Here is a 24,584-nt window from a genome sequence, read left to right as displayed (position 1 = left end):
GCTAATTTTCTGGGCCTGCCTTTGCCAGTGGCAGAGGCGAAGCAAAATTTATTGACGGAGGTGCTGCATCCGGCCTCTGCTGCAGCGGAGCCTCTCTTGCCGTTTAATGAGGCTTTGCTTGATCCGGTGTTGGAGGTGTGGAAGAAGCCTGTATCTTCCTCGGCAGTTCATAGGGCTGTGGCCAGGAGATATCGGACTGCACCATCTGACCCTGGCTTTCTTTCAAGACACCCTACGCCGGAGAGCTTGGTGGTACAAGCCTCCTGTTCTTCAAAATCAGCGCCTGGATCCTTCCCGACGGTGCCAGGAGACAGGGACTCCAAAAAACTGGATGCGCAATCCAAGAAGATATTTTCTTCTTGCAGTTTGGCGTTGAAGGCCACCAACGCAACTTGCATTCTGGGGAGATATGTCCATGCTCTTATGGATGATATTTCATCTTCTTTTACGGAGCTTCCCCAGGGACTCTTGGATTTTGTCTCAGACGCCCAGGCTGCCGCAACCCAGATTATCCAGTCTGGACTGGACACGACCGACTCGGTGGCTAGGGCGATGGGCACGGTTGTGGTGGCAAGGAGACAGGCCTGGCTCCGTAATTCAGGGTTTTCTGCGGATGTACAGTCGACCCTTTTAGACCTCCTGTTTGATGGGGACAAACTGTTTGGAGCAAAGGCAGATTCGTCCTTGGAGCGATTTAAGGAGAGCAGGGCCACAGCCAAATCGTTAGGGCTGCAAGCTCCTTCTTCCTCTGCCTCTTCCAGATTTTTCAGGAGGTTTCGTGGATTTGGGCGTGGCTCTTCCTCCTCTTCCTTTCGGGGGAGGTTCCAGCAACCCGCCTCTTCCCACCCCTATAGATCATTTAGAGGGAGAGGTAGGGCCCGCACCAGAGGAGCCTCTCAACAGCACTCTGCCTCTTCCTCATCCTCTGGAGGGGTGCAGCAGGGAAAGCAGCCTTAGGCTTCCACCATTTCCCACTCACTCCTCTCCTGTAGGGGGAAGATTACGGCATTTTCTCCACAAGTGGGAGACTATTACAACGGACACTTGGGTTATCAGTATTGTGGGAAAAGGCTACACCCTTCCCTTTCGGGTGTTTCCGCCCCCCCCTCCTGCCCCGCCCATCTTATTGTTCAGAAGAACACCTCCTGTTGCTAGAACAGGAGGTTCAAGTCCTCCTTTCAAAGGGCGCAGTGGAGTTGGTTCCAGAGCAGGAAAGGGGTCAAGGTTGTTACTCAAGGTACTTCCTGATTCCCAAGAAAGATGGTCGGTTGAGACCGATCCTGGATCTGAGGATCTTGAATTGGTTCCTCAATCAGGAAAAGTTCAAGATGCTGACCCTAGCACAGGTGCTTTTGGCGTTGAACAAAGAAGATTGGATGGTGTCTGTCAACTTGCAGGATGCTTATTTTCATATCCCGATACTCAAGTCGCACAGGAAGTATCTCCGGTTTGTGGTAGGGTCACAGCACTATCAGTTTGTGGTCCTCCCGTTTGGTCTTACTTCAGCACCTCGAGTCTTCACGAAGGTGATGTCAGTGGTTGCGGCAGAGCTCAGAAGGAAGGGGATAGCAGTATTCCCTTACTTGGACGACTGGTTGATCAAAGCCAAGTCCCCGGAGCTTGTGTCGTATCATCTGCAGTCAACAACCCAGTTGTTGTTCGACCTGGGCTTTTCGGTGAACGTGCCCAAATCTCACCTGGAGCCCTCTCAGCGCCTCCTGTTCATAGGGGCAGTACTGGATACAAAATTTAATTGAGCCTTTCCTCCGCCTCAGCGGGTTCAAGATATTCAGGAATTGGTTCCAATGTTTCGAAATGGAGCTGTAGTTCCAGTCCTCAAGGTCCTTCGTCTGCTCGGTCTGTTTGCCTCCTGCATACTGTTGGTCACGCATGCTCGCTGGCACATGAGGGCTCTTCAGTGGTGCCTCCGAAGGCAGTGGTCTCAATACAAGGGAGATCTAGAAGGTGTGGTCAAGATCTCCAGAGATGCTGCTGTGGACTTGAAGTGGTGGATTGCAAGCAACAATCTTTCACAAGGAAAGCCGTTCGCGCAGTCGCCACCAGTGGCCACGGTCATAACGGATGCTTCCACTCTAGGGTGGGGAGCTCATCTGGGGGATCTGGAGATCAAAGGACTTTGGTCTCCAGAGGAACAGAGGTTTCATATCAATCTGTTAGAGTTACGGGCTGTACGTCTGGCTCTCAAGGCCTTCCTCCCTTCCCTTCGTGGTCAGTCGGTACAGGTCCTGACGGACAACACTACCACGATGTGGTACATAAACAAACAGGGAGGAGTAGGGTCGTACCTTCTCTGCACAGAAGCTCTTCGACTATGGTCCTGGGCAAAGGACCATCAGATTTGCTTGGTAGCAAATCATCTGGCCGGGGTCTTGAATGTACGTGCGGACCGTCTCAGTCGCCAATTCTCGGCCGACCACGAGTGGCGTCTCCATCCAGATCAAGTCCGTCTAATCTTCCAGATGTGGGGGTTTCCTCGGATAGATCTGTTTGCCACTCGGGAGAACGCGCATTGTCCGTTATTCTGCAGCCTCCCGTATCCGGTGCAGGGAGCATTGGGGGACGCGTTTCTGATAACCTGGTGCGACCAGTTGCTTTACGTGTTTCCCCCCATACCCTTGATTCCTCGAGTGTTGAGGAAGATTCGCCAAGACCGGGCTCAAGTCATCTTAATAGCTCCGGATTGGCCAAGGAGGGTGTGGTACTCCGACCTTCTCCAACTCTCGCTGTGCCCTCCGCTCCGTCTCCCTCTCAGGGCAGACCTCCTCTCGCAGTTGCAGGGGCAGGTTTTACACCCCAACCTCCAGAGTCTACACCTACATGCCTGGAGATTGAACGGGGCAACCTGAGTTCCTTCTCCCTCCCGCCTGATGTAGTGGATGTTATATTAGCGGCCAGGCGACACTCCACTAAATCTATCTACGCTAATAGGTGGTCTAAATTTGTTATCTGGTGTGGAGAGAGACAGATTGATCCCTTACATGCTCATCTGTCAGATGTTTTGTCTTTTGCTCTGTCTCTAGCGCAGAAAGGTTGTGCAGTGGCTACCATTAAAGGTTATTTGTCTGCCCTGTCAGCCTTCATTTGTCTTCCAGATCAACCATCGTTATTTAAATCCCCTATTGTTCTCAGATTCTTGAAAGGTCTTCTAAATAAATATCCTCCAAAACCATTTGTGATGCCTCAATGGGATTTGTCCTTGGTCCTCACTTTCCTTATGGGGTCCCCTTTTGAGCCTATGCATTCTTGCCCATTAAGGTATTTGGTTATTAAAACAGTCTTCCTGGTGGCTATAACATCTGCAAGGAGAGTGAGTGAGTTGCAGGCCTTATCGGTAAAACCCCCTTATACAACTTTTTATGGGGATAAGGTGGTGTTGAGGACCAAGGCTGCTTTCCTCCCGAAGGTTGTTTCACCCTTCCATTTGGCCCAGACAATTACTTTGTCCACGTTCTATCCTCCGCCTCATCCTTCAAAGGAGGAAGAGAGACTACATCGATTGGACCCAAAGAGGGCGTTGAGCTTCTACATTGATAGAACGAAGGACTTCAGGCTGGAGGATCAACTGTTCATCGGATACGTGGGCAAGAGGAGAGGAAAGGCAGTCCACAAGAGAACACTCTCCAGGTGGGTTGTTCTTTGCATTAAAATCTGTTACTCTTTGGCAAAGAAGGATCCTCCTGATGGCATTAGAGCTCATTCCACCAGAGCTAAGTCGGCCACTACGGCCTTGGCCAGAGGTGTTCCTGTGGTCGACATCTGCAAAGCCGCAACTTGGTCGTCCCTTCACACTTTTGCGAAACATTACTGTTTGGACTCTGAGGTCAGAAGGGACAGCCATTTTGCACGGTCAGTGCTGCAGGATTTTCTTGGTTTGACCATACAGGCACCCTCCACCGGGAGTGGTACTGCTTTGGGACTCTATTCATTAGGTAGTTGTATCCATCAGAAGAACGAGTTACTTACCTTCGGTAACGACTTTTCTGGTGGATACATTAGCTACCTGTGGATTCCTCACGGTCCCACCTGCCTCCCCGTTGCCTTTCTGGTCTTACCAAGTAATCCTTGAGTGCGCTCCTCTTGGTATTCAAGGTTGCAATAGATGTTGTATATATGGATACTTGTGTATCTTTATATGTATATATATATGTATATATCTTGTGTATATACATGATTTGCATATATTTGTTTAAAAAAAAAAAAAAAGAGAGAGTTATATTACATTTACAGCCATTTTATTGCAATGTTGTGTATTTTACAATGTTATGGGATGTTGCCTTGCTCTTTCATTGCATTGGGTTGTTGTTCTCATGCACGTAAAAAATTTTGGTACTGACGTCTGCACGTCGTCGAGGACCTCTTATTGCCTGTATGACGTCAGACGGCGTCGCGTGGGCTAGAGTGACGTCCTCGTCGACGTGCAGAGACTAGGAAGAAGATTTCCGTCGAATGCTGGCACCATGGGAGTATTCATTAGGTGAGGAATCCACAGGTAGCTAATGTATCCACCAGAAAAGTCGTTACCGAAGGTAAGTAACTCGTTCTTCTTGACTGAACGTGAGGTGTATTATTGTGAAAAACAGATCTTTTACTCCTGTAATATCCATGGATATATAAGCTTTTTGGTACGTTTTTGTCCATTTTAAATTTGCTGTGCCATGACACTTGGACTCTTGCTATCTTTAACCACAGTGAGTGTAGTTTTAATTTTTACACCTAAATTCTGTGGAATGGGTATATAAGTCACATTAGGCAATTAAAATTAGAAAGCTTCCTGACACCCCAAATTATTGCTTTCAATAATTTCCTCATAGGAAGAGAGACCTTTTCTCAGAAATATTTGGAATATATCTGCCTTTATATTCTCTTAGCCCATGGCAAGAAGGATCTGATCTTTCCCAAAAGGAATATCTGTCTCCGGCACAAAAATTAATGTTATCCTTCCCTCTAAAACATAAGCCAGTCTGTTGTAATGTTCTTCTTCTGTTGCACTATTTATAAAAATGGCATTTTAGAAGCATAACACACTAGCCTCCCCAGCATACAATTTTGTCATAATTCTTTGCAAAGTGACTGAGATGGATCACAACCTAGAAGGCAAGCACATGTAGTGGTATGCTCTGAATGGTGTCATTAACAGTGTAAAATCTAATTACTAAGCTGGAACTTGATATCAAGCAAGCAGGCAAGTTTAAGGCAAAGTGCCATTATACCCTCTATCTCTTCATCGAATATTTTCTTTATTTGGCTCTGTCTACCAAGCTGTTTGCTACTATTCGGATCTCAGAAAGCAACACATCTGAACACAAACTTCCCATCACGTTTTCACATACTCACCACAGGTCAGACCACTCTTATTGAAATTATAAACTTTACCCACTACCTGCCTGCTATTGAACTTGATATCATTCCAAAGTGGTGGATTTAACCTTATCTCTATCACCTCTTTTCCTTTCCCGTTCATACAATTTCTTAGGCATCGGGGTGTAAGGAGATCCTGTTTCCATTACAACGTGAAGTTAGCGTGCTACCTCAATTTCTGCCTTGCACTAAGGTTTGCAGGATGGTCACCTGTTGCATTCAAGTTTTTTAGGTTTTATTATTAATTACTACATCTAGCAGGGAATGACTAAGATACTAATAAGTATCATGCACAATCAAATAAATCATTTTACAGCACCTCTCGTGTGTTGGTAGGTTTCCCAAACACTATCTATGTAAATCTGAATACAAGATGTTATGTAGTTTGAAGTATGTCATCTGTATGAAACAAATGTTTCTCTTCTTGTCATTCAGTATTTGCCTATGGTGCAACAGGGTCCGGAAAGACTCACACAATGCTGGGATCCCCTGACACACCAGGAGTAATGTTTTTGACCATGGTGGAGCTCTACAAGCGCATTGACTTAATTAAAGATGAGAAAATATGCAGTGTTGCCCTTTCCTATCTTGAGGTAGGTAGCAAAGTACTAAATGGTAATTGTGCATTTATCCAAAGCTTTAAAAGCCATTCTACCTTTCACAGTGTAGCATGTTGGATGTTACACAGTAGTCTTTACCTGGACTTGTGGCATTCAGTGAATGCTCTTCTAATAAAGAAGTGCTTGCCCCCACAGTTATGCATATGGTCTTGTGATGTCAGGGAAGTTGAACAAAAATGAACATTTAATCGGAACATGAAGCATGTTTTTTTTTTATTTGTAATGGTTTTTCTTAACTTTCATTTGGTTAGGTGTACAATGAACAGATTCGTGATCTTCTTGGACATTCCAAAGCACTGGCTGTTTGTGAAGATGCTCAGAAAGGTGTTGTAGTTCAAAACTTGACATTGCATCAGGTATTTAAAAAGTAAAATGCATGTTATTTATTGATGCGCTGATATTGACAGCTGAAGAAATGAAGCGAGACCCATAACAACTTAATAACAAATGGTTAGGTTAAAACACAGTTCTAAGATAAGCTGTCCTCAGCCCCTGGTAGTAATGGCACAAGCAGCAGACATTGCCTCAGACAAATGTGTTATATTAAAGTCAAGAAAAGAGACCAATAACCAATTTTAAATAAGAGTAAAAAAAATGAGAAAAGAGGCCACAACATTAGTAAAATAGGGTAAGAAGAACAGGAGTTATGACTTTTTGAGCCATAAAAACGTCAAGAAAACGTAACACGTCAGTCAGAAGTATCACTTTGTGGTTGAGTTGATCCTACGCGTGTTTTGAGAATAAACATGATGGAGTTCGTAGAGAGTGGGCGGAGGAAGGATATCTTGTAGCGCAAACTGGTCACTCTGATTAAAGTTTTTACCTACTGAGCTTGTTTGTTTTCAGGAGTTCCCACGCCTATAGCAGGGCAAGGCAAGATCCTGAAGCTGGTAATCGTCCCTCAGAGTCAGATACACTTTCGCCGAGCTCTCAGTCCAGCCATTGGTGAATTCCATAGCCATTGCAGTTACTTTGCATCTAGTATAGATTTAACACCTCAGTCCAAGATTTTATCTTTGGGCTTAGTCACTTTCCATTCTTCAAGACTGAGATCTGTAGATTGGCATGGCACCATGAAACCTGTCACCTTCACCTCAAGATCACACTGAACCTTATTTTTTTAGTGGCGCAAAACGCTCTATGGCAATTCCTGTTTTTTGTTGCCCAATAAGGACACGCCCTCCCTTGGGAAGGCTCAGCTCTTTGTCCACTAAAGGTGGGAAGAAAATATGACAAAATACAACTTAAAACAGATTCAAAAGCTCCTCCTGGTCAATCCTTCTGGCCCCATGCCCTAAGGGTTAGCTTCTAGGTACCAGGTCTCTCTTAGCCAGGGCATTTGTCAGTTGGCCTTCATGGAGTCGGGAGTTCTCCTTTTGTCTCCCTGTAACGCACCAGGAGGCCAGCCACTGGAACCTCAGAAATCAGTTACAGTTGCTGGGCGCAAGCGTAACTCAGGGGTCTTTGAATCATCATCTTTCAGCAGTCAGGCATAATCTTCCTCCTTCAAGAAGTTTTCTTACCAGGTCAGGAATATTCTGAGGTAGTAGTTGCTAGTGTTATCATGAGGACTAGCTAGTGTTTGGAGAATTGTCTTCACCCAATCCTGACTTTTCTTTTCCCGTAGTATTTCCACTGTCTGTTTCGTGACTCCTTTCTCACTATACAACAAACATTCACAGTGGTTCTCAACCAAGGATACCATCACCCTATTCCACCAATGGAAGTGTAGTCCAATCCTCTAGACTAGCCGCTCGCCTACATAGATGAGTTTTCCTCCCTTCTATAAGTGCTAGAGCTAGTTTACCTTTCTGCTGGAATTGCAAACAAAGTCTAGAGTAAGTTGAAATAAGCAGTTGCAGTTCCCATAGCTGTAAAAGCAGTCCTTGGTATTACATGCTGGTCTTGACTACTTCGCAAAAGGCTAGTTCCTAATAAATGTCCACTGTTAACCCCTTTCCTGTCTTCCTGCTGCCAGAGGCCAAGCCATTAGATTCCAGGAGGACAGGCGTCAATAAGCCAGTCAGAAATTTGTATTCCATCACTGAAGCACAGATTGGGGCCAACTAGTTCTAAACCAGTTTACTCTCAGGCAGCACAAGTACACTTTTAACAAAGGTATTTTTTCACTATAGCTATACATTGATCTACTTTTAATTCTAATTCTACTAATTGGAATTGCCACTTTATTATTTTCATAAGCTCAGAGATGAAAAAGTGGTTTTATTTTAGGCCTAGTCTTGGAAAATGCATCTTTACCTTTGTAGTGAAACCTCCTCGCTGTGATTTTTCAGTGAAAGCATACTTTTTTAATTGTCTAGTATGTTCTACTTTTATATATTAAGCACCCAGGCCTGTGGGTTTACAAGGCACACTTGAGGGCTCACGTAGCAAATATTTAAATTGTAATATTGTTGCTCACCTTTTGTTGCTGCAGCACTTTTAAACTGCAGCCTAAACTGAGCACAGTAGCTCTCCCTGGAGCCATATATTTTTGTCATACAAGTTGGTGCTGTAAATACACAGCTAACATATGCCATTTAACTGTCACACCAATGGTGTATGGTGAACTGTATGATATATATATATATATTTATCCATCCTACTGGCAGATGCTAGTAGATAGTTATAGTTAGGACCTAGTTACCATTGAAAACAGGTTTTTTGACTTGGCTATTACTTTGGCGACGTTTGATGACTTTATGAAATTTCCCAAAAAAAGTGTGCCCAAGGGACTTGTTGTATACGGAAAATTCCGATCTGATCCGTCAAACGTGTGCTGAGAAAAAGGGAGGGTCAAAAAAAGTGCATTTTCCATTTTGATTCCTATTGGGATTTTGACATTTTGAATAAGTCTACAGCCTGATCCGCTGGATGGAATTATCACAGATTTGATAGAAAGGTAACTTTTGGTCCAGAGATCACACTTTTTGTTATTTGGTGTAAATCCATTCAGTATTTTCGAAGTTATTAAAGAAAACATAAATGTGTATATCCAAAGGCACGGATCCTGCTTCGATCCAGAGGAAAAGCAACTAACCACTAATAATCGATCATTGAACTATACCTTACATATATGTAATAGAAGTATCTGGATTAGCTCTGAAGATACAGAAATGCTTGACAAACAGATAACCTTTCGTAACTCCGACTCCCCTCGTACCATGTGCAACTGAAAAAGTGTAAGCAACTGAATGTAACTGGGATAAAGGCGAACAGAGAACAACAAAAGTGTCATTGATTATTTTGACTACTTTGACATTGACAACAGTGGGAAAGGGTCCACCCACTTAATCCATTTGCATACGCATAACGTGAATACTACTTACTGCTATTATAATTGACCAAGGAACTTAGTTATGGTGGAATGATTCAGGCATGTGAATCTGTGACAGATATTAATACAATTGATTTTAGTAAGTCACTTTTTTCATCTTATCTTTTTTTTATAAAAGTCACTGAATAGTATCTAGATATGATGAATGGTTAGCAAATTGTGTCCAACTGATTGTCAAAACAAGCACACATGATTTTGATGTGTTTGCCTAATTTAAAGGAAATTTCCCATTTGTCACATTAACAGGCACAGTATCTAAACATTTTGTTTACTTTTCCCCGAGCATCCTCAATAAATTGTTTAACGTTAACACTCATAAATCTACTGTGGTTACAGTTGTCAAACAATATTAATTATGTTTTATCATAACGTCTCAGCCAAAATCTGCAGAGGAGATCCTTCAAATGTTGGATTATGGGAACAGAAACAGAACGCAGCACCCCACTGATATGAATGCCACTTCTTCTCGGTCTCATGCAGTTTTGCAGGTATGTGGTATTCTAGACTAATACGTGATGCCTGGCCATAAAAATGAAGTAATGTTTTCTTCAGCGCAATGTTAAAAAATAATTACAACAAAATATTTGACATGTCTATATGCTATTTGTCATTTCTGCAGGAGGTTTTGATGAACCAATAGCTTTAAGATCATTAAAAAACTGCAGCAACTGCTGTGTCCCTTACTGATTTTTTTTTTTTTTTGGTTAGCAAGTGTCCATATTACTTACTAGTTATCTTCATTACTGAGATTCTTCCTTCTTCCACGCCTTTAATGTGGTTTACGCTCTCTTTCCTGTTAATGCCACACTTTTTCCCAACCTGTTTTCTAGATCCATGCATCGCTGCTCCCCTCCCATAAGCTTTACTGCTCCCGTTTTCTCTTTCTGAATCTAAAGCCTGTGTATCAGATTGGTAATGCATGCCAACAGGAAGGGAATGTATGAGGATTGTAAGTACTGGAACAGTGAAGGATGTATCAGTTAATGATTTACTGGGAAGTAATTTGGGCATTACTTCCTCGTCTCCTTCATGCCATTTATTTCCTAAATGAGGAAATACCCACTCCATATCCCTTCATCTCTGTCTGATCGACCCACCAGTAAAAGCATAGCAATGAATCTGAGAATGCTCGGAAACCATATCCAAAGTCATCACACTTGCGAGGGATAACATAAAATGCATATCAGTAGAAAGCAAATGGGCATGACATTATAAAGTAGCTGCTCTATGAAGAATCATTTGACCATAACAGAATTCCTTTCCCTGCACCACATTTAGCCTATAAGGGAAAATAAACGTGGAAGGAGTTGTACAGGTAGGAGCTTCACAAAAATCCAAAAGAAACACTCCAGGCCACTCTGCCCTAGATGCGGCCATACCACTGATAGACTAAACTTGTAATTACTCGGTGAATGTTGTTCTAGAAGTCTGAAAGTGTAAGGAAATGCTGACCTAAAACATCTCGCTAAAGTAACTTGGAAGACTTAACACCCTCCTCTGTCAGGCCCAAATTAACCAAAACATGTCAGAATGTGTGAATACAGTCATTGTTTTCCAAGAAGATATTCAAGCTGTAACCACGTCGAAACAATAGAGGCAAATAATCTTTTTCAGAACAACAACAAGCATGAAGCCGGAATGATTATTTCCTGATTTCTCTGAATTTACTTTGCGTGGGAATTTTGACTTCAAAAGAAAAGACAATTATGTTGTGAAAAAACCCTCTACTTAGGAGTGATGATAAAGAGCCCACATTTTTCAGAAAATGTCCAGAAGGGTTTGCAACCAAACAAAAAAGCATTAAAGTCATATATTATTCTGAGACATCCTCCAAAGGATCTCAAGAAGGTTAAGATCAAAGATAAATAACAGAAAGGTTATAATATCTTTGCCCCTAACACGTCAAACTCCTTAAACAGTCTTTTTACAAGGGCACCACCTGAAACCAGTTAATTCCACAGAGACCTGAATACCTTGATTGTTGACTACTGTTTTAAGGTGGCTAAATACAGGATCTTATCAGAACCATCCTGAATGGAAGACGATGTTATCACATAAGTCTCTTTTATTCGAGGCAGAATGTTAAAGCCACAACATTTAACAAGTAGTGATTCCAGGCTTCATTCATAGAGCCTCTTCTATCAGCTTGAAACTAAATTGACAGTCCCTAGATTAAGAACCCTCTTCTCTCAGCTGCCAGACTGAAGGACTAAAGTGAATGAGTTTAGCTAAAGTTAGGAATGGATGATTTACAGTAAATTGGACTAATGGGAGAATCCACTCCTTTCCTACTGCGTGGTGTTGAAGGAATTTAAATCTTAACTTCTGCCAAATTGACAGAACTTTGGGAGTATTTCCATACATCTATTAGACCAGGCATTTCAGGCAACACACCCAACACTGCTACAGATGCCATGTGTTGACCCCTCCTATTCCTCAAGATTTCACTTGCCCAGTGTCCCCAGCATCACACTGCCCAGGAATTGTCTGTTGAGGCATTGCAAGCAGTCTATTCCAAGAGCTACTGAAGAACTCTTGATCATCTACATTTGACAATGCATAATGCCCTGATGACAGTAAGTCTACCTTGGTGAACAGCTTCCAAATGTAGGTGCTGGAAGGGGGTGCTTTTCTTAATCAAGATATGCAGTCTCTTCAAACAGAACTGGCTCAATACATAATTAAACGATTCACATCTCATTGCTGTTGTTGTTTTGATCAGATGGTTTTCCTTTCACATGGAGACCTTAATACCTCACCTGTCAATGTATACTTTTACCCAACACACCTTGTGACGATTGTTCAGCCCTCTAGCTTTCCAAGAGTGGAATCTAACCGGTCTGGTGCACATATAACAGGAAGTCATATAGACCGGACCCTGCAAGGGTAAAAACTATGCTGCTGTATCTTTGTCTTCTAATGCTTAGGCACCAAGTTAGACCTTTGTTTGTGCAACCTCCAAACAATAATACTTACTTTCATAGCCCATACCCACCAACCCAGTATAGCCAGTGAGAAACCACCCACCCATGAAAACTACCAAAAATCAGATGACAATCCCAATATAAATCAAGCCATTTGGGAAGTACCCAGTGGGGTACACTTTGTGTGATGGGCAAACACCTTCAGCTTACTCCTCCTCTCAGGGGTGCGGTTGATGAATGGCTGCCACATTTAATTAAATGTTTTATTGTCCCACATGCAGTACTATCGATCTTAAGTTCATAATGAAGGACAGTTTGATTTTACACTGGATAAAACTGTAAGCCTGGATGCACGAATGAAGGGTTTTATCATTAAATGTAACCTGTTTGTGTTACGAGAAAGCAGAGTATATTGCACCAGGATCTGGCTTTAAGGGCTTCATATTTTGCCTAAATGAAGGTTCAAAACGTTCTCCGTGTTCAGGAACGCCTCTTTCTTGGCATGGATGTTGCCCTCTGTAGGAGAGATGTGGTGTTCTGCAGATGGCAGCCTGTGTTCTTGTTTTTCTACTTTGGCGTTCGTAAAATCGGTCATAATGGTGAGTTAACCGATTTTGCTTTGATACATGTTAAGCTTTGCTGCATTATCTTCAGTAACAATTTCACAGTGTGTGATCAGAGAAATCATTCCCGAGCACCTTGTCATCCCCCACCCCACCCCTGTGCTTGATCACAGAGATCACCCCTGACATAGCAACAATATAGTCCAGCAACATAAATGTAGAGCCACTCAACGCTCAGTCTGAGGAAATGTGTATAGGAATGTTACAATATTATCTAGCCAAGATCAGGCCATACTTAGGGATCTGGGCTCCTCTCTATCCTGATAGCAAACTGGTGTAATATGATGTTCAAGTGAGTGCCAAAGGTGTCTGTGGTTGGGTGATCCAGGAATTAAAGATAGGTTATGAGATTTACTAGAGAATTTTCCTCTGTGTGGTGAAGACAGCTGCTTGGCAATGTACTTTGCTGTTATATCTGTCAACAATGTGTGTATAGTGTATGTCCTGTTCCCCGAAGTCTACTGCCAGTCAACAAAGCCAAAAAGCTTGTTTGGCTCTTTGCTTCCTTATGTAGAAAGGGACTGTGGTATTACTTTCACCAATAAATAAAGTATTTCAGTTCATTAAAGATTTACTTCACCTTCAGCATTGAAATACAATCCACTGCAGGATCATCCCCAACTCTGATGCAGATGCCCAGCCTGACTTCAAACCTGGTACAGCAATAGTTGCTGGTCTCTTGTTCATCGACCCCAGCACCGACACAGGAGGAAGAAGCCATTGTTTTATCAAACTTGGAAGCAAATCTAGCACAACATTGACCAAAATCACACCATCCACAATATTGAAAGCAACATGTTCAAAGTCACTCAGATAGAACTCTGCCCTTCTCTAGAACACCACTCAACCCCCCCCCCCCATCTTCTGATTATGAGCACAGTCACCTTGGTGATGGTGATGACGAGGATGCTCCGTCATCGCCTTCATCATGGTGATTGCACTAATTATTAGAATGAGGAAAATGTGCTTATGTATCTTCAGGATACCCCCAACACACTTTGTGGACTCATTTGTTGTGGTAATAAAGAGTGCTGCTGAAGTTTTATACCACCAACTTCAGTCTACAGAACCATACCCAAAGTTATCACACTCATGGGGGATAACATAAAACACATATCAGTAGAAAACACGTCTACCGAAGTAAAAACGAATGTCCTGCAACCACGACAGACTTCCACAAAATCACGTCTTTCTTTTAATAAAGCACTGACTGACATTCTAAGAGGCACTTGGGGCAAGCTGGCTCTTGGCCACCAGTTAACGGACAGGTTGCCAGGTGACAGAGCTGCCTCTGGTGACCTGCTCTTTTTTCTGCAACATCCTAGGCCTGAAATCTGGTCGAACAGTCGAGATGCAGACTCAACACTAACTCATTACCTACTATGCCTCCTAATAGGTAATCCAAATGTATGGAGTTATTTTGAAAGACCATTGTCACCTCTGCTATCCGCGCCTTCTACTCAGTGAATACTAGTTGCCTCCTGGGATGCTATTTGCATGCGTTGTGTGGGTATGGTCATTGAGATCTTGCCACTAGCCCATGAAGAATTTCACACTACCCTTGATTATACAAGATAGACCAGATGTTTCGAAATACAACATCCACATCCTGTGTGGGCTGGCTGCCAAAAACTGCGTGGATGACATCCATGGGCTTTTCAAGTGACATTCGGGTACCCCGATGGCAATGACATTTGATGGCACCCGTCTCTTTGAAGACAAGGCAGTTCTGATGGATACAACTACCTGTGGATTCCTCACCTCATGAATACTCCCATGGCGCCAGCATTCGACGGAAATCTTCTTACTAGTCTCTGCACGTCGACGAGGACGTCACTGTCTCGCACGCGACGCCGTCTGACGTCATACAGGCAATAAGAGGTCCTCGACGACGTGCAGACGTCAGTTCCCTTTTTTTCCGTGCATTCGAAGCGGTTATCTTCGAGGGAGCAACTGTTACTCTTGCGGTTACAGTGTATATCTTGCTGCGTACTCTTTCTCTGTGGAAATAATGTCGCAGAGAAAGTCTGGATTTAAGCCTTGTCGTGAGTGTGGAGGCAAGATGTCGGTGACGGATCCTCATTCCGATTGCCTTTGGTGTTTGAGCTCCGACCATGACGTCTCGACTTGTGATTCATGTCAGCACATGAATCCGAAGGCCCTTAAAGAACGCGAGGCGAAGCTGTTTATGGCCAAGTCAAAGGAGAAGCATCACAAGAAAAAGTCTTCTCCAAGACATCGGCGTCATCGAGACTCCCGGCGCCGTAGAGAATCTCGGCGTCATTCAAGGGAGGCTCGTTCCAGGTCTCCGGATCGGCGCCGGAGAACATGGGAGGTCAGCCCCACGGTGACGCCGCATCCTTCGACGCCGTTGCTCTCTCCGGCGTCTCCAACTTCGCCTGGACAGGCGTCGGTGATTGAGGTATTGGAGCCTCAAGTGTTTTCTCCGGCGCAGACGCCGAGGCCGGCGTCGGGGTCGCCTCCGAGTCAGGCACCCCAGTATCCGGCTTTTCCCACCCCTGGAGCCGATAGTTCCGCATTCTTGAATGCGATGTATGCCATCTTCCAACAGATGGCTCCAGGGGGTGCTCCGGCTGGGCCTTTGGCCTTTTCTTTGGGTGATCCTGCGCCTCTTCGGCCGGCACCCTTTATGCCCTTTCTCCCGTTTGGGAACGTGGGCTCGGCGCCAGTGTCGGCGCCGGTGGCCGCTCCGGTGGCTTCGGAGGGATTGGCCCCAGGGATTTCCATCCCATCGACGTCGAGATTTCGGCCTGTGACTCCGGTGGGTCCATCCGTTTCAACTGCTCTTCAGTCGGCGCCGAAGTTACCTGTGGCGCCGGATGCGGCGTCGGTGGCTTCGGAAGATCGGCGCCGATCTCCGACTTCGGCGGAGGTATTGTCGACTCCGCGGATTGAGCAACGACTGCATTCAAGGAGGCGTGCTCTCCGGGTACTAGAGGAGCAGGAGTACCAACGAGCCCTAGAGGAAGGAGAGCTAGAGGACTCGGGTGATGGGCTGCGTGGACTGGAGTCGGCCAGTGGGCTGGACACTTCCCCTGAGTGGGACCTTTCGTCCCCGGGGGAATATACCGAGGAAGCTGCTTCCTTTCATACAGTGGTACGGAAGGCAGCTAGTTTTTTGGACCTGCCTTTGCCGGTGGTGGAGGCGAAACAAAACCTTTTGACAGAGGTGTTGCATCCGGCCTCAGCCGCGGCGGAGCCTCTATTACCTTTTAATGACGCTCTGCTGGATCCGGTTTTAGAGGTGTGGAAGAAGCCGGCATCTTCCCCAGCAGTTCACAGAGCCGTGGCCAGGAGGTATCGGACGGCTCCAACTGATCCTGGTTTCCTATCTAGGCACCCTACGCCGGAGAGCTTGGTTGTGCAGGCCTCCTGTTCGTCCAAGTCAGCGCCTGGTTCTTTTCCGACGGTGCCGGGGGACAGAGATTCAAAAAAGCTGGAGGCGCAGTCGAAGAAGATTTTTTCGTCCTGCAGTCTGGCTTTAAAAGCCACCAATGCAACCTGTATCCTGGGGAGGTATATTCATGCTCTGATGGATGACATCTCCTCTTCGTTTACAGAGCTTCCCCAGGGTCTTTTGGATCTTGTCTCTGATGCCCAGGCTGCTGCGACCCAAATTATCCAGACGGGACTGGATACCACCGACTCGGTAGCCAGAGCAATGGGCACAACTGTGGTGGAAAGGAGACAGGCCTGGCTCCGTAACTCGGGCTTTTCGGCAGATGTACAGTCCACATTGTTGGATCTCCCGTTTGATGGGGACAAACTGTTTGGGGCTAAGGCTGATTCGGCCTTGGAACGGTTTAAGGAGAGCAGGGCCACGGCTAAGTCGCTGGGACTCCAAGCTCCTTCTTCCACGGCCTCTTCCAGATTCTTCAGGAGGTTTCGTGGATTTGGGCGTGGCTCTTCCTCCTCTTCCTTTCGGGGAAGATATCAGCAACCTGCCTCTTCCCATCCCTATAGATCTTTTAGGGGGAGGGGTAGGGTCCGCACCAGGGGAGCTTCTCAGCAGCACTCTGCCTCTTCCTCATCCTCTGGCGGGGTGCAGCAGGGGAAGCAGCCTTAGGCTTCCACCATTTCCCACTCACTCCTCTCCTGTAGGGGGAAGATTACAGCATTTTCTCACCAAATGGGAGACTGTTACGTCGGACACTTGGGTTCTCAGTGTTGTGGGAAAAGGCTACACCCTTCCCTTTCGGGAGTTTCCGCCCCTCATCCCGCCCCGCCCTTCGTATTGTTCACAAGAACACCTCCTGTTGCTAGAACAGGAGGTAGAAGTCCTCCTTTTAAAGGGCGCGGTGGAGTTGGTCCCGGAGCAGGAAAGGGGTCAAGGAGTTTACTCAAGGTATTTCCTGATTCCCAAGAAGGATGGTCGTTTGAGACCAATTCTGGACCTGAGGATCTTGAATTGGTTCCTCAAGCAGGAAAAGTTCAAGATGCTGACCCTAGCACAGGTGCTTTTGGCGTTGAACATGGAAGACTGGATGGTGTCTGTCGACTTGCAGGATGCTTACTTTCATATCCCGATACTCAAGTCACACAGGAAGTATCTCCGGTTTGTGGTGGGATCGCAACACTACCAGTTTGCGGTCCTTCCGTTTGGTCTTACTTCAGCACCTCGAGTCTTCACGAAGGTGATGTCGGTGGTTGCGGCAGAGCTCAGAAGGAAGGGGATAGCAGTATTCCCTTACTTGGACGATTGGTTAATCAAAGCCAAGTCCCCGGAGCTTGTGTTGCGTCATCTGCAGTCAACAACCCAGTTGTTGTTCGACCTGGGCTTTTCGGTGAACGAGCCCAAATCTCACCTAGAGCCCTCTCAGCGCCTCCTGTTCATAGGGGCAGTACTGGATACAACATTGGGTCGGGCCTTTCCTCCGCCTCAGCGGATTCAAGATATTCAGGATTTGGTTCCAATGTTTCGAAATGGAGCGGTAGTTCCAGTCCTCAAGGTCCTTCGTCTGCTCGGTCTTTTTGCCTCCTGCATTCTGTTGGTCACGCATGCTCGCTGGCACATGAGGGCTCTTCAGTGGTGCCTCCGAAGGCAGTGGTCTCAACACAGAGGGGATCTAGAGGGTACTGTCAAGATCTCCAGAGATGCTGCTGTGGATTTGAAGTGGTGGATTGCAAGCAACAATCTTTCACAAGGAAAGCCGTTCCAGCAGTCGCCACCAGTGGCCACAGTCATAACGGATGCTTCCACTCTAGGGTGGGGAGCTCATCTGGGGGATCTGGAGATCAAAGGTCTTTGGTCTCCAGAGGAACAGATTTTTCACATCAATCTGTTAGAGTTACGGGCTGTACGTCTGGCTCTCAAGGCCTTCCTCCCTTCCCTTCGTGGTCAGTCGGTACAGGTCCTAACGGACAATACTACCACGATGTGGTACATAAACAAGCAGGGAGGAGTGGGGTCGTACCTTCTCTGCAGAGAAGCTCTTCGACTATGGTCCTGGGCAAAGGACCATCGGATTTGCTTGATAGCAAACCATCTGGCCGGAGTTTTGAACGTGCGTGCGGACAGTCTCAGTCGCCACTTCTCGGCAGACCACGAGTGGCGTCTCCATCCAGATCAAGTCCGTTTAATCTTCCAGAAGTGGGGGTTTCCTCGGGTAGATCTGTTCGCCACTCGAGAGAACGCGCATTGTCCGTTGTTCTGCAGCCTTCAGTATCCGATGCAGGAAGCGTTTCAAATGACCTGGTGCGGCCAGTTGCTTTACGCGTTTCCTCCCATACCCTTGATTCCTCGAGTATTGAGGAAGATTCGCCAAGACCGGGCTCTAGTAATCTTAATAGCTCCGGATTGGCCAAGGAGGGTGTGGTACTCCGACCTTCTCCAACTCTCAACGTGCCCGCCGCTCCGTCTCCCTTTCAGGGCAGACCTCCTCTCACAGTCGCAGGGGCAGGTTCTACACCCCAACCTCCAGAGTCTGCAGCTACATGCCTGGAGATTGAACGGGGCAACCTGAGTTCCTTCTCTCTCCCGCCTGAGGTAGTGGATGTTATATTAGCGGCCAGGCGACACTCCACTAAATCTATCTACGCTAATAGGTGGTCTAAATTTGTTGCGTGGTGTGGAGAGAGGCAGATTGATCCCTTACATGCTCATCTATCGGACGTTTTGTCTTTTGCTCTATCTCTGGCGCAAAAAGGTTGTGCAGTGGCTACCATTAAAGGTTATTTATCGGCCTTGTCAGCCTTCATATGTCTTCCAGACCAACCATCTTTATTTAAATCCCCTATTGTTATCAGATTCTTGAAAGGTCTTCTAAATCAATATCCTCCAAAGCCATTCGTTATGCCGCAATGGGATTTGTCCTTAGTCCTGACTTTCCTTATGGGGTCCCCTTTTGAACCTATGCATTCTTGCCCCTTGAGGTATTTGGTTTTAAAAACAGTCTTCCTGATAGCTATAACATCAGCAAGGAGAGTGAGTGAGTTGCAGGCCTTATCAGTAAAACCCCCTTATACAACTTTTTATGGGGATAAGGTGGTGTTGAGGACCAAGGCTGCTTTCCTCCCGAAGGTTGTTTCACCCTTCCATTTGGCTCAGGCAATTACTTTGTCCACGTTCTATCCTCCGCCTCATCCTTCCAAAGAGGAAGAAAGACTGCACCGTCTGGACCCAAAGAGAGCGTTGAGCTTCTTTATCGATAGAACAAGGGATTTCAGGCTGGAGGATCAGCTGTTTATTGGATACGTGGGCAAGAGGAGAGGAAAGGCAGTCCACAAGAGAACACTATCCAGGTGGGTTGTTCTTTGCATTAAAATATGTTACTCTTTGGCAAAGAAGGATCCTCCTGAGGGCATTAGAGCTCATTCCACCAGAGCTAAGTCGGCCACTTCGGCCTTAGCCAGAGGTGTTCCTGTGGTCGACATCTGCAAGGCCGCAACTTGGTCGTCCCTTCACACTTTTGCAAAACATTACTGTTTAGATTCTGAGGTTAGAAGGGACGGCCATTTTGCACGGTCAGTGCTGCAGGATTTCTTGGTTTGACCATTTAGGCACCCACCGCCGGGTGTGGTACTGCTTTGGGACTCTATTCATGAGGTGAGGAATCCACAGGTAGTTGTATCCATCAGAAGAACGAGTTACTTACCTTCGGTAACGACTTTTCTGGTGGATACATTAGCTACCTGTGGATTCCTCACGGTCCCACCCGCCTCCCCGTTGCCTTTATGGTCTTGCCAAGTAATCCTTGAGTGCGCTCCTCTTGGTCTTTGAGGGTGCAATAGATGTATATATAATATATTTATATATATATATATGTGTATATGTGTATATATCTTTATGTATATACTTGGTGTGTGTATATATTTTAAAAGAGAGAGTTTTATATATATATATATATATATATATATATATATATGTACATAAAAAGATTTACAGTTATTCATACAATGTGGTGTATTTTACAATATAATGGATGTTGCCTTGCTCTTTCATTGCATTGCCTGGTTGTTCTCATGCACGTAAAAAATGATTGGTACTGACGTCTGCACGTCGTCGAGGACCTCTTATTGCCTGTATGACGTCAGACGGCGTCGCGTGCGAGACAGTGACGTCCTCGTCGACGTGCAGAGACTAGTAAGAAGATTTCCGTCGAATGCTGGCGCCATGGGAGTATTCATGAGGTGAGGAATCCACAGGTAGCTAATGTATCCACCAGAAAAGTCGTTACCGAAGGTAAGTAACTCGTTCATTTGGACTTGGATTGCTTCAAAGATAGTAAGGTCACATCGCGCTAGCTTAGCCTTTCTGCACCAGTGCAGCGGTATCCTCACCAGTTTTTGAGGTTTCCGAAAAGACTCAATCAGGCTTTAATTTTAGAGCGCTACTTATCAGTCAGGCGGGTATCCAGGCACTGTGCTGCTGCGTTAGTCGAAAAGCAACATTTTGAACCCCTTCCTGAAGTGCGTTAGGGAGGGAGAAGAGCACAGGTGGAGGGGGGGTGGGTGTTGCTGGACTTGACAGCTAAGTAGGAGAAGGAGCGACCTCCGGTGTGGCAGCATTGGTTCGTGGTACCTGTGCGAAGGCTAGTTGAGTGGAGGTTTCTGGGAGGTCGGTGGAAGCTCAGGCAGTGGTTCAGGTAGGCGGTTCCTAGGCCATGGAGGGACTTGTAGCCGTGGGTTAGGAGCTTGAATTGACATCTTTTCTGTGGGGGAGCCAGTGGAGGTCGCTCAGGTGCTGGGAGATGTGGGCACTTTTGGGCAGGTTGAGGATCAGTCTTGCTGCCGAGTTCTGGATCGTCTGGAGTCTTCATGAGTCCAGTGTTGGTACCATCATAGAGTTCATTGTTGTAGTCTAGTCTACTTGTAATGAGAGCTTGCACCACTGTTTTTCTTGTGCTGACTGGGAGCCACTTAAAGACTTTGTGGAGCTGGCGAAGGGTGTGGAAGCAAGATTTGGGGAATGCGTTGGCCTGGCATCTCGTGGAGAGTTCGCTGTCCAGAATGATACAGAGGTTGCAGGTGTGATCTTTTGGAGTTAGGGTGAGGCCGAGTTCTCCTGGCCACCTGGAGTCGGCCCAGAAGGTGGTGTCTGCTGAAGATCAGAACTTTGGTTCTGTCCACGTCGCGCTTCAGGCAATGGTTTTTCATCCAGGTGGAGATGCAGTTGTATAAGTTTGTTTTCATAATGGTGAGGTCCGCTGAGAGCGAGAGGATGTGCTGTGTGTCATCGGCAAACGAGACTATATTAATGTAGTGGGTTCTGACGCTGACTGCAAGAGGAGTAATGTGGATGTTGAAGGGAGTGGAACTGAAGGAGGAACCTTGAGGGACGCCACAGATGGTGTGCTTGGGTTGCGAAGTGAAGGGACTCCATGGATGTGCCCTGAGAGAAAGGATGCAGTCCATTTGATCAAGTCGTCTGTGATTCCAATCTCAGTAGAAGGGTGTGCCGTGGGAGACAGCGTCAAAGGCTGTGGAATGGTCCAGCAGGATTAGGGCGACTGATTCTCCTTTGTCGAATTGGGTGTAGATGTCGTCTGTATCAGCGATGAGGGGTGTCTCAGTGCTGTGGTTGGCTCTAAATCCTGATTATGAATGGTCTGATAGGTTGTTTCTTTCCAGGTGTTGTGTGAGTTGGAGGTTAATAGGGCTTTGGCGGGGAATGGGAGCAGAGTGACGGGACTATAGTTCTGGAGTTCGCTGGGGTCTGCCAATGGCTTCTTGAGCAGAGGTCCTACATTTGCATGTTTCCAGGCCTCTGGGAAGGTGGCTGTGGTGATGGAGGTGGAAAGGATGGTGGTAAGCTGGAGGCTGATCACGTCGCTTGCTAGGTTGAAGAGTCGGTGAGGGCAGGGGTCATTGGGTGTCTCCGAGTGGATGGAATTCATGATGGTGTGGTGAGCAGCTCTTAAGCAGTGAGCGGGTGAACGGCAGCTGTGGTGGGTGTGGTGTTGGGCGATCATCAAGAAGGGCGTCGCAGTTTCTGTAGATGTTCTCATTCTTGATGGGGGAGTGGAGTTTTCTATGTCTTGTGGGCGGGTGAACTTGTTGACTATGGTAAGGACTTCTTTGGTGTGGTTAGCACTGGCCTCAATCCGGCGTGTCAGTGCCTCCTTCTTGGTGGTGTTGAGCTGGTTGTGGTAGTTGTTGAGGGGCGTATTGAAGGTGGCCTGGTCCAGGTTGTTTCTCGTGGTCCACCACTTTCTTTCCACTTGTGCTCCGAACTGACTTCTGGTGTATACCAACTCAGCATCCACCAGCTGGGTCAACCCCAATGCCTTCCGTACCACTCCTCCCGACCTTGAGTCCAAAAGAATAGAAGCCTGTGTCAAGAGTATTTTCTCATGCACGATCCTTGCTCTATGATCTGTCAATGCCAATTGTCTCCTCAGCCATGACTCCCATTCCCTGTGGGATATGGTGGTTCAAGTTTTACCAGCTGTTTCAGCCTGTCATTGGTGTCTCTGACGCAGGCTATTCAGGACACCCACATTGCAGTGAAATTGGTGATACTCAGGACTCAACATGATTGATTGTCTGGGATGAGCCATTGGTAACCGTATGGCTCTTTGGCGCTATGCCTGGATGAGGTCTACTAGCTTCCCCGGGGACGTTCAGGGATCTTTAATGGACCTTTCGATGGATTATGCCTTTGTGATGATAAAGCAAACTCTGGCTCAAAAGTTTTAAAGAATGGCAAAGTTACTCCATGTACCTTGGTCCTTTCTGATCCCACAAGGCTATTTCACCAACACTATGACCTCATCTGTCCATGCCAGACTGCTCCTCCAACACAACAGGCTTATCAGCCTGTGACACGGAAGGACAATGAGAGCAGCTGGGCCATTGTGCCGCACAGACTCCCGCCTCTCCAGCAGTTGCAACAAATAAAAAAAAGAGTTAGTGTGTCCTTACCAGCACACAGCCACCCTGTTCGAGACAGGATCCAATATTTCCTCATGGGTGGCAAGCAATGGTGACAAACAAGTGGGTCCTCCAAAAAGTAAATCGGGGCAATGCCCTTCCATTCCTTTCTACCATGCCACACCTCCACAACTTCAGGGCAGCTGACGAAGCACCATCGCCATAAAGAGAGACAGGGTTCTGGCCTTAGAAGTAGGAACTGGATGTTACTCCTACTACTTTGTTGTGCTGAAGGAGGACAGAGGCCTCCCTCTTATTTTTAGATTGCCGCCCTTTCAACATTTTCTTGCAAAAGGACAAATTGAAAGTGCCCAGGTCCTGTCTGCCCTGGACCCTGGAAACTGGATGGTGGTCTTGGAGCTGCAGGAAGCTATTTTTCACATCCTGTGCTGCAGACCCACAGGTGCTGCTTGCGGTTCACAATGGCCCAGGAGCATTTTCAGTTTGGTCTCACCAGTGTGTCTCTGGTATTCACGAAAGAGACGGCAGTGGTTGCAGCACATCTATAAAGGTGTTGGGTATCAGTCTTCCCCTAACTCAATGATTAGCTGTTGCAGTTAGGCTTGCACCAGATAGTTGTCAACCACCTCAAGTTGACAGTGAACGTCCTAACATCGTAGGGGTTCACTATCAACAAGCGAAGTCACACCTGACTTCTTCTCAGACATGCTATTTAATTAGTGCCATTCTCGATATGATACAGATTCTGGCCTTCCCTTAGAAAGGAGCGCCCAGAACGTTTTGGCTATGATCCAAATGTCTCAGCCTCTGTCCTAGGTCTGTGTTCATAACTCTGGGGCTCCTAGGATTGTTGACCTCCTGCATCGTGCTGTTGATGCATGCCGGCTCTGCCGTGGGTCCTAAAATCCCAGTTAGCACAACATCAGGGAAATCTGTCAGATCATGATGAGATTTTGGAGGAGACTGCAAAAGTTCTGCAGTAGTGGCTATTGAACCGCGATTGGGTCAGTGGCAGACCCCAACCCTTACCTCACCCTGAGCTGACTGTATTAACTGATGCATCACTGGTGGGTTTGAGGGGGCATCTGGGAGAGGTGGAGATCAGAGGCCTCTGCTCTCTGGCACAGACTCCACTCCACATAGGTTTGTTGCTTTGTTAGGTGATTTGCTTGGTGTTGAATGTCTCCCTGCCCACCATCAAAGGAATTTTGGTGCAGTCCTCACGGAAAACACCACCGCCATATGGTACTGCAACAATCAAGCCGGGGTTGGGTCTTGGACCGTGTTGGACCCGGCCCTTTCTGCAGGGTCATCCTGAAACTTTTTTGCCTTCCTCCCATTCTTGCTG

The 24,584-nt window shown here is 46.4% G+C and overlaps 1 protein-coding gene across 1 annotated transcript in view; it reads left to right on the top strand.

The window, feature by feature from the left end:
• Nucleotides 1-24,584, top strand: part of KIF18A (kinesin family member 18A) — a 221,245-nt gene that overhangs the window by 53,571 nt on the left and 143,090 nt on the right. Inside the window, exons 3-5 of the mRNA XM_069221971.1 lie at nt 5,815-5,972; nt 6,251-6,355; nt 9,714-9,824. Coding sequence (XP_069078072.1) covers nt 5,815-5,972; nt 6,251-6,355; nt 9,714-9,824 — 374 coding nt within the window. The remainder of the gene's footprint in view (nt 1-5,814; nt 5,973-6,250; nt 6,356-9,713; nt 9,825-24,584) is intronic.

The sequence above is a fragment of the Pleurodeles waltl genome, chromosome 3_1, assembly GCF_031143425.1.
Source record: "Pleurodeles waltl isolate 20211129_DDA chromosome 3_1, aPleWal1.hap1.20221129, whole genome shotgun sequence".
Lineage (NCBI taxonomy): Eukaryota > Metazoa > Chordata > Amphibia > Caudata > Salamandridae > Pleurodeles > Pleurodeles waltl.
Note: the sequence above shows the minus strand (reverse complement) of the source record. Positions and strands in the feature narration are given on the sequence as shown.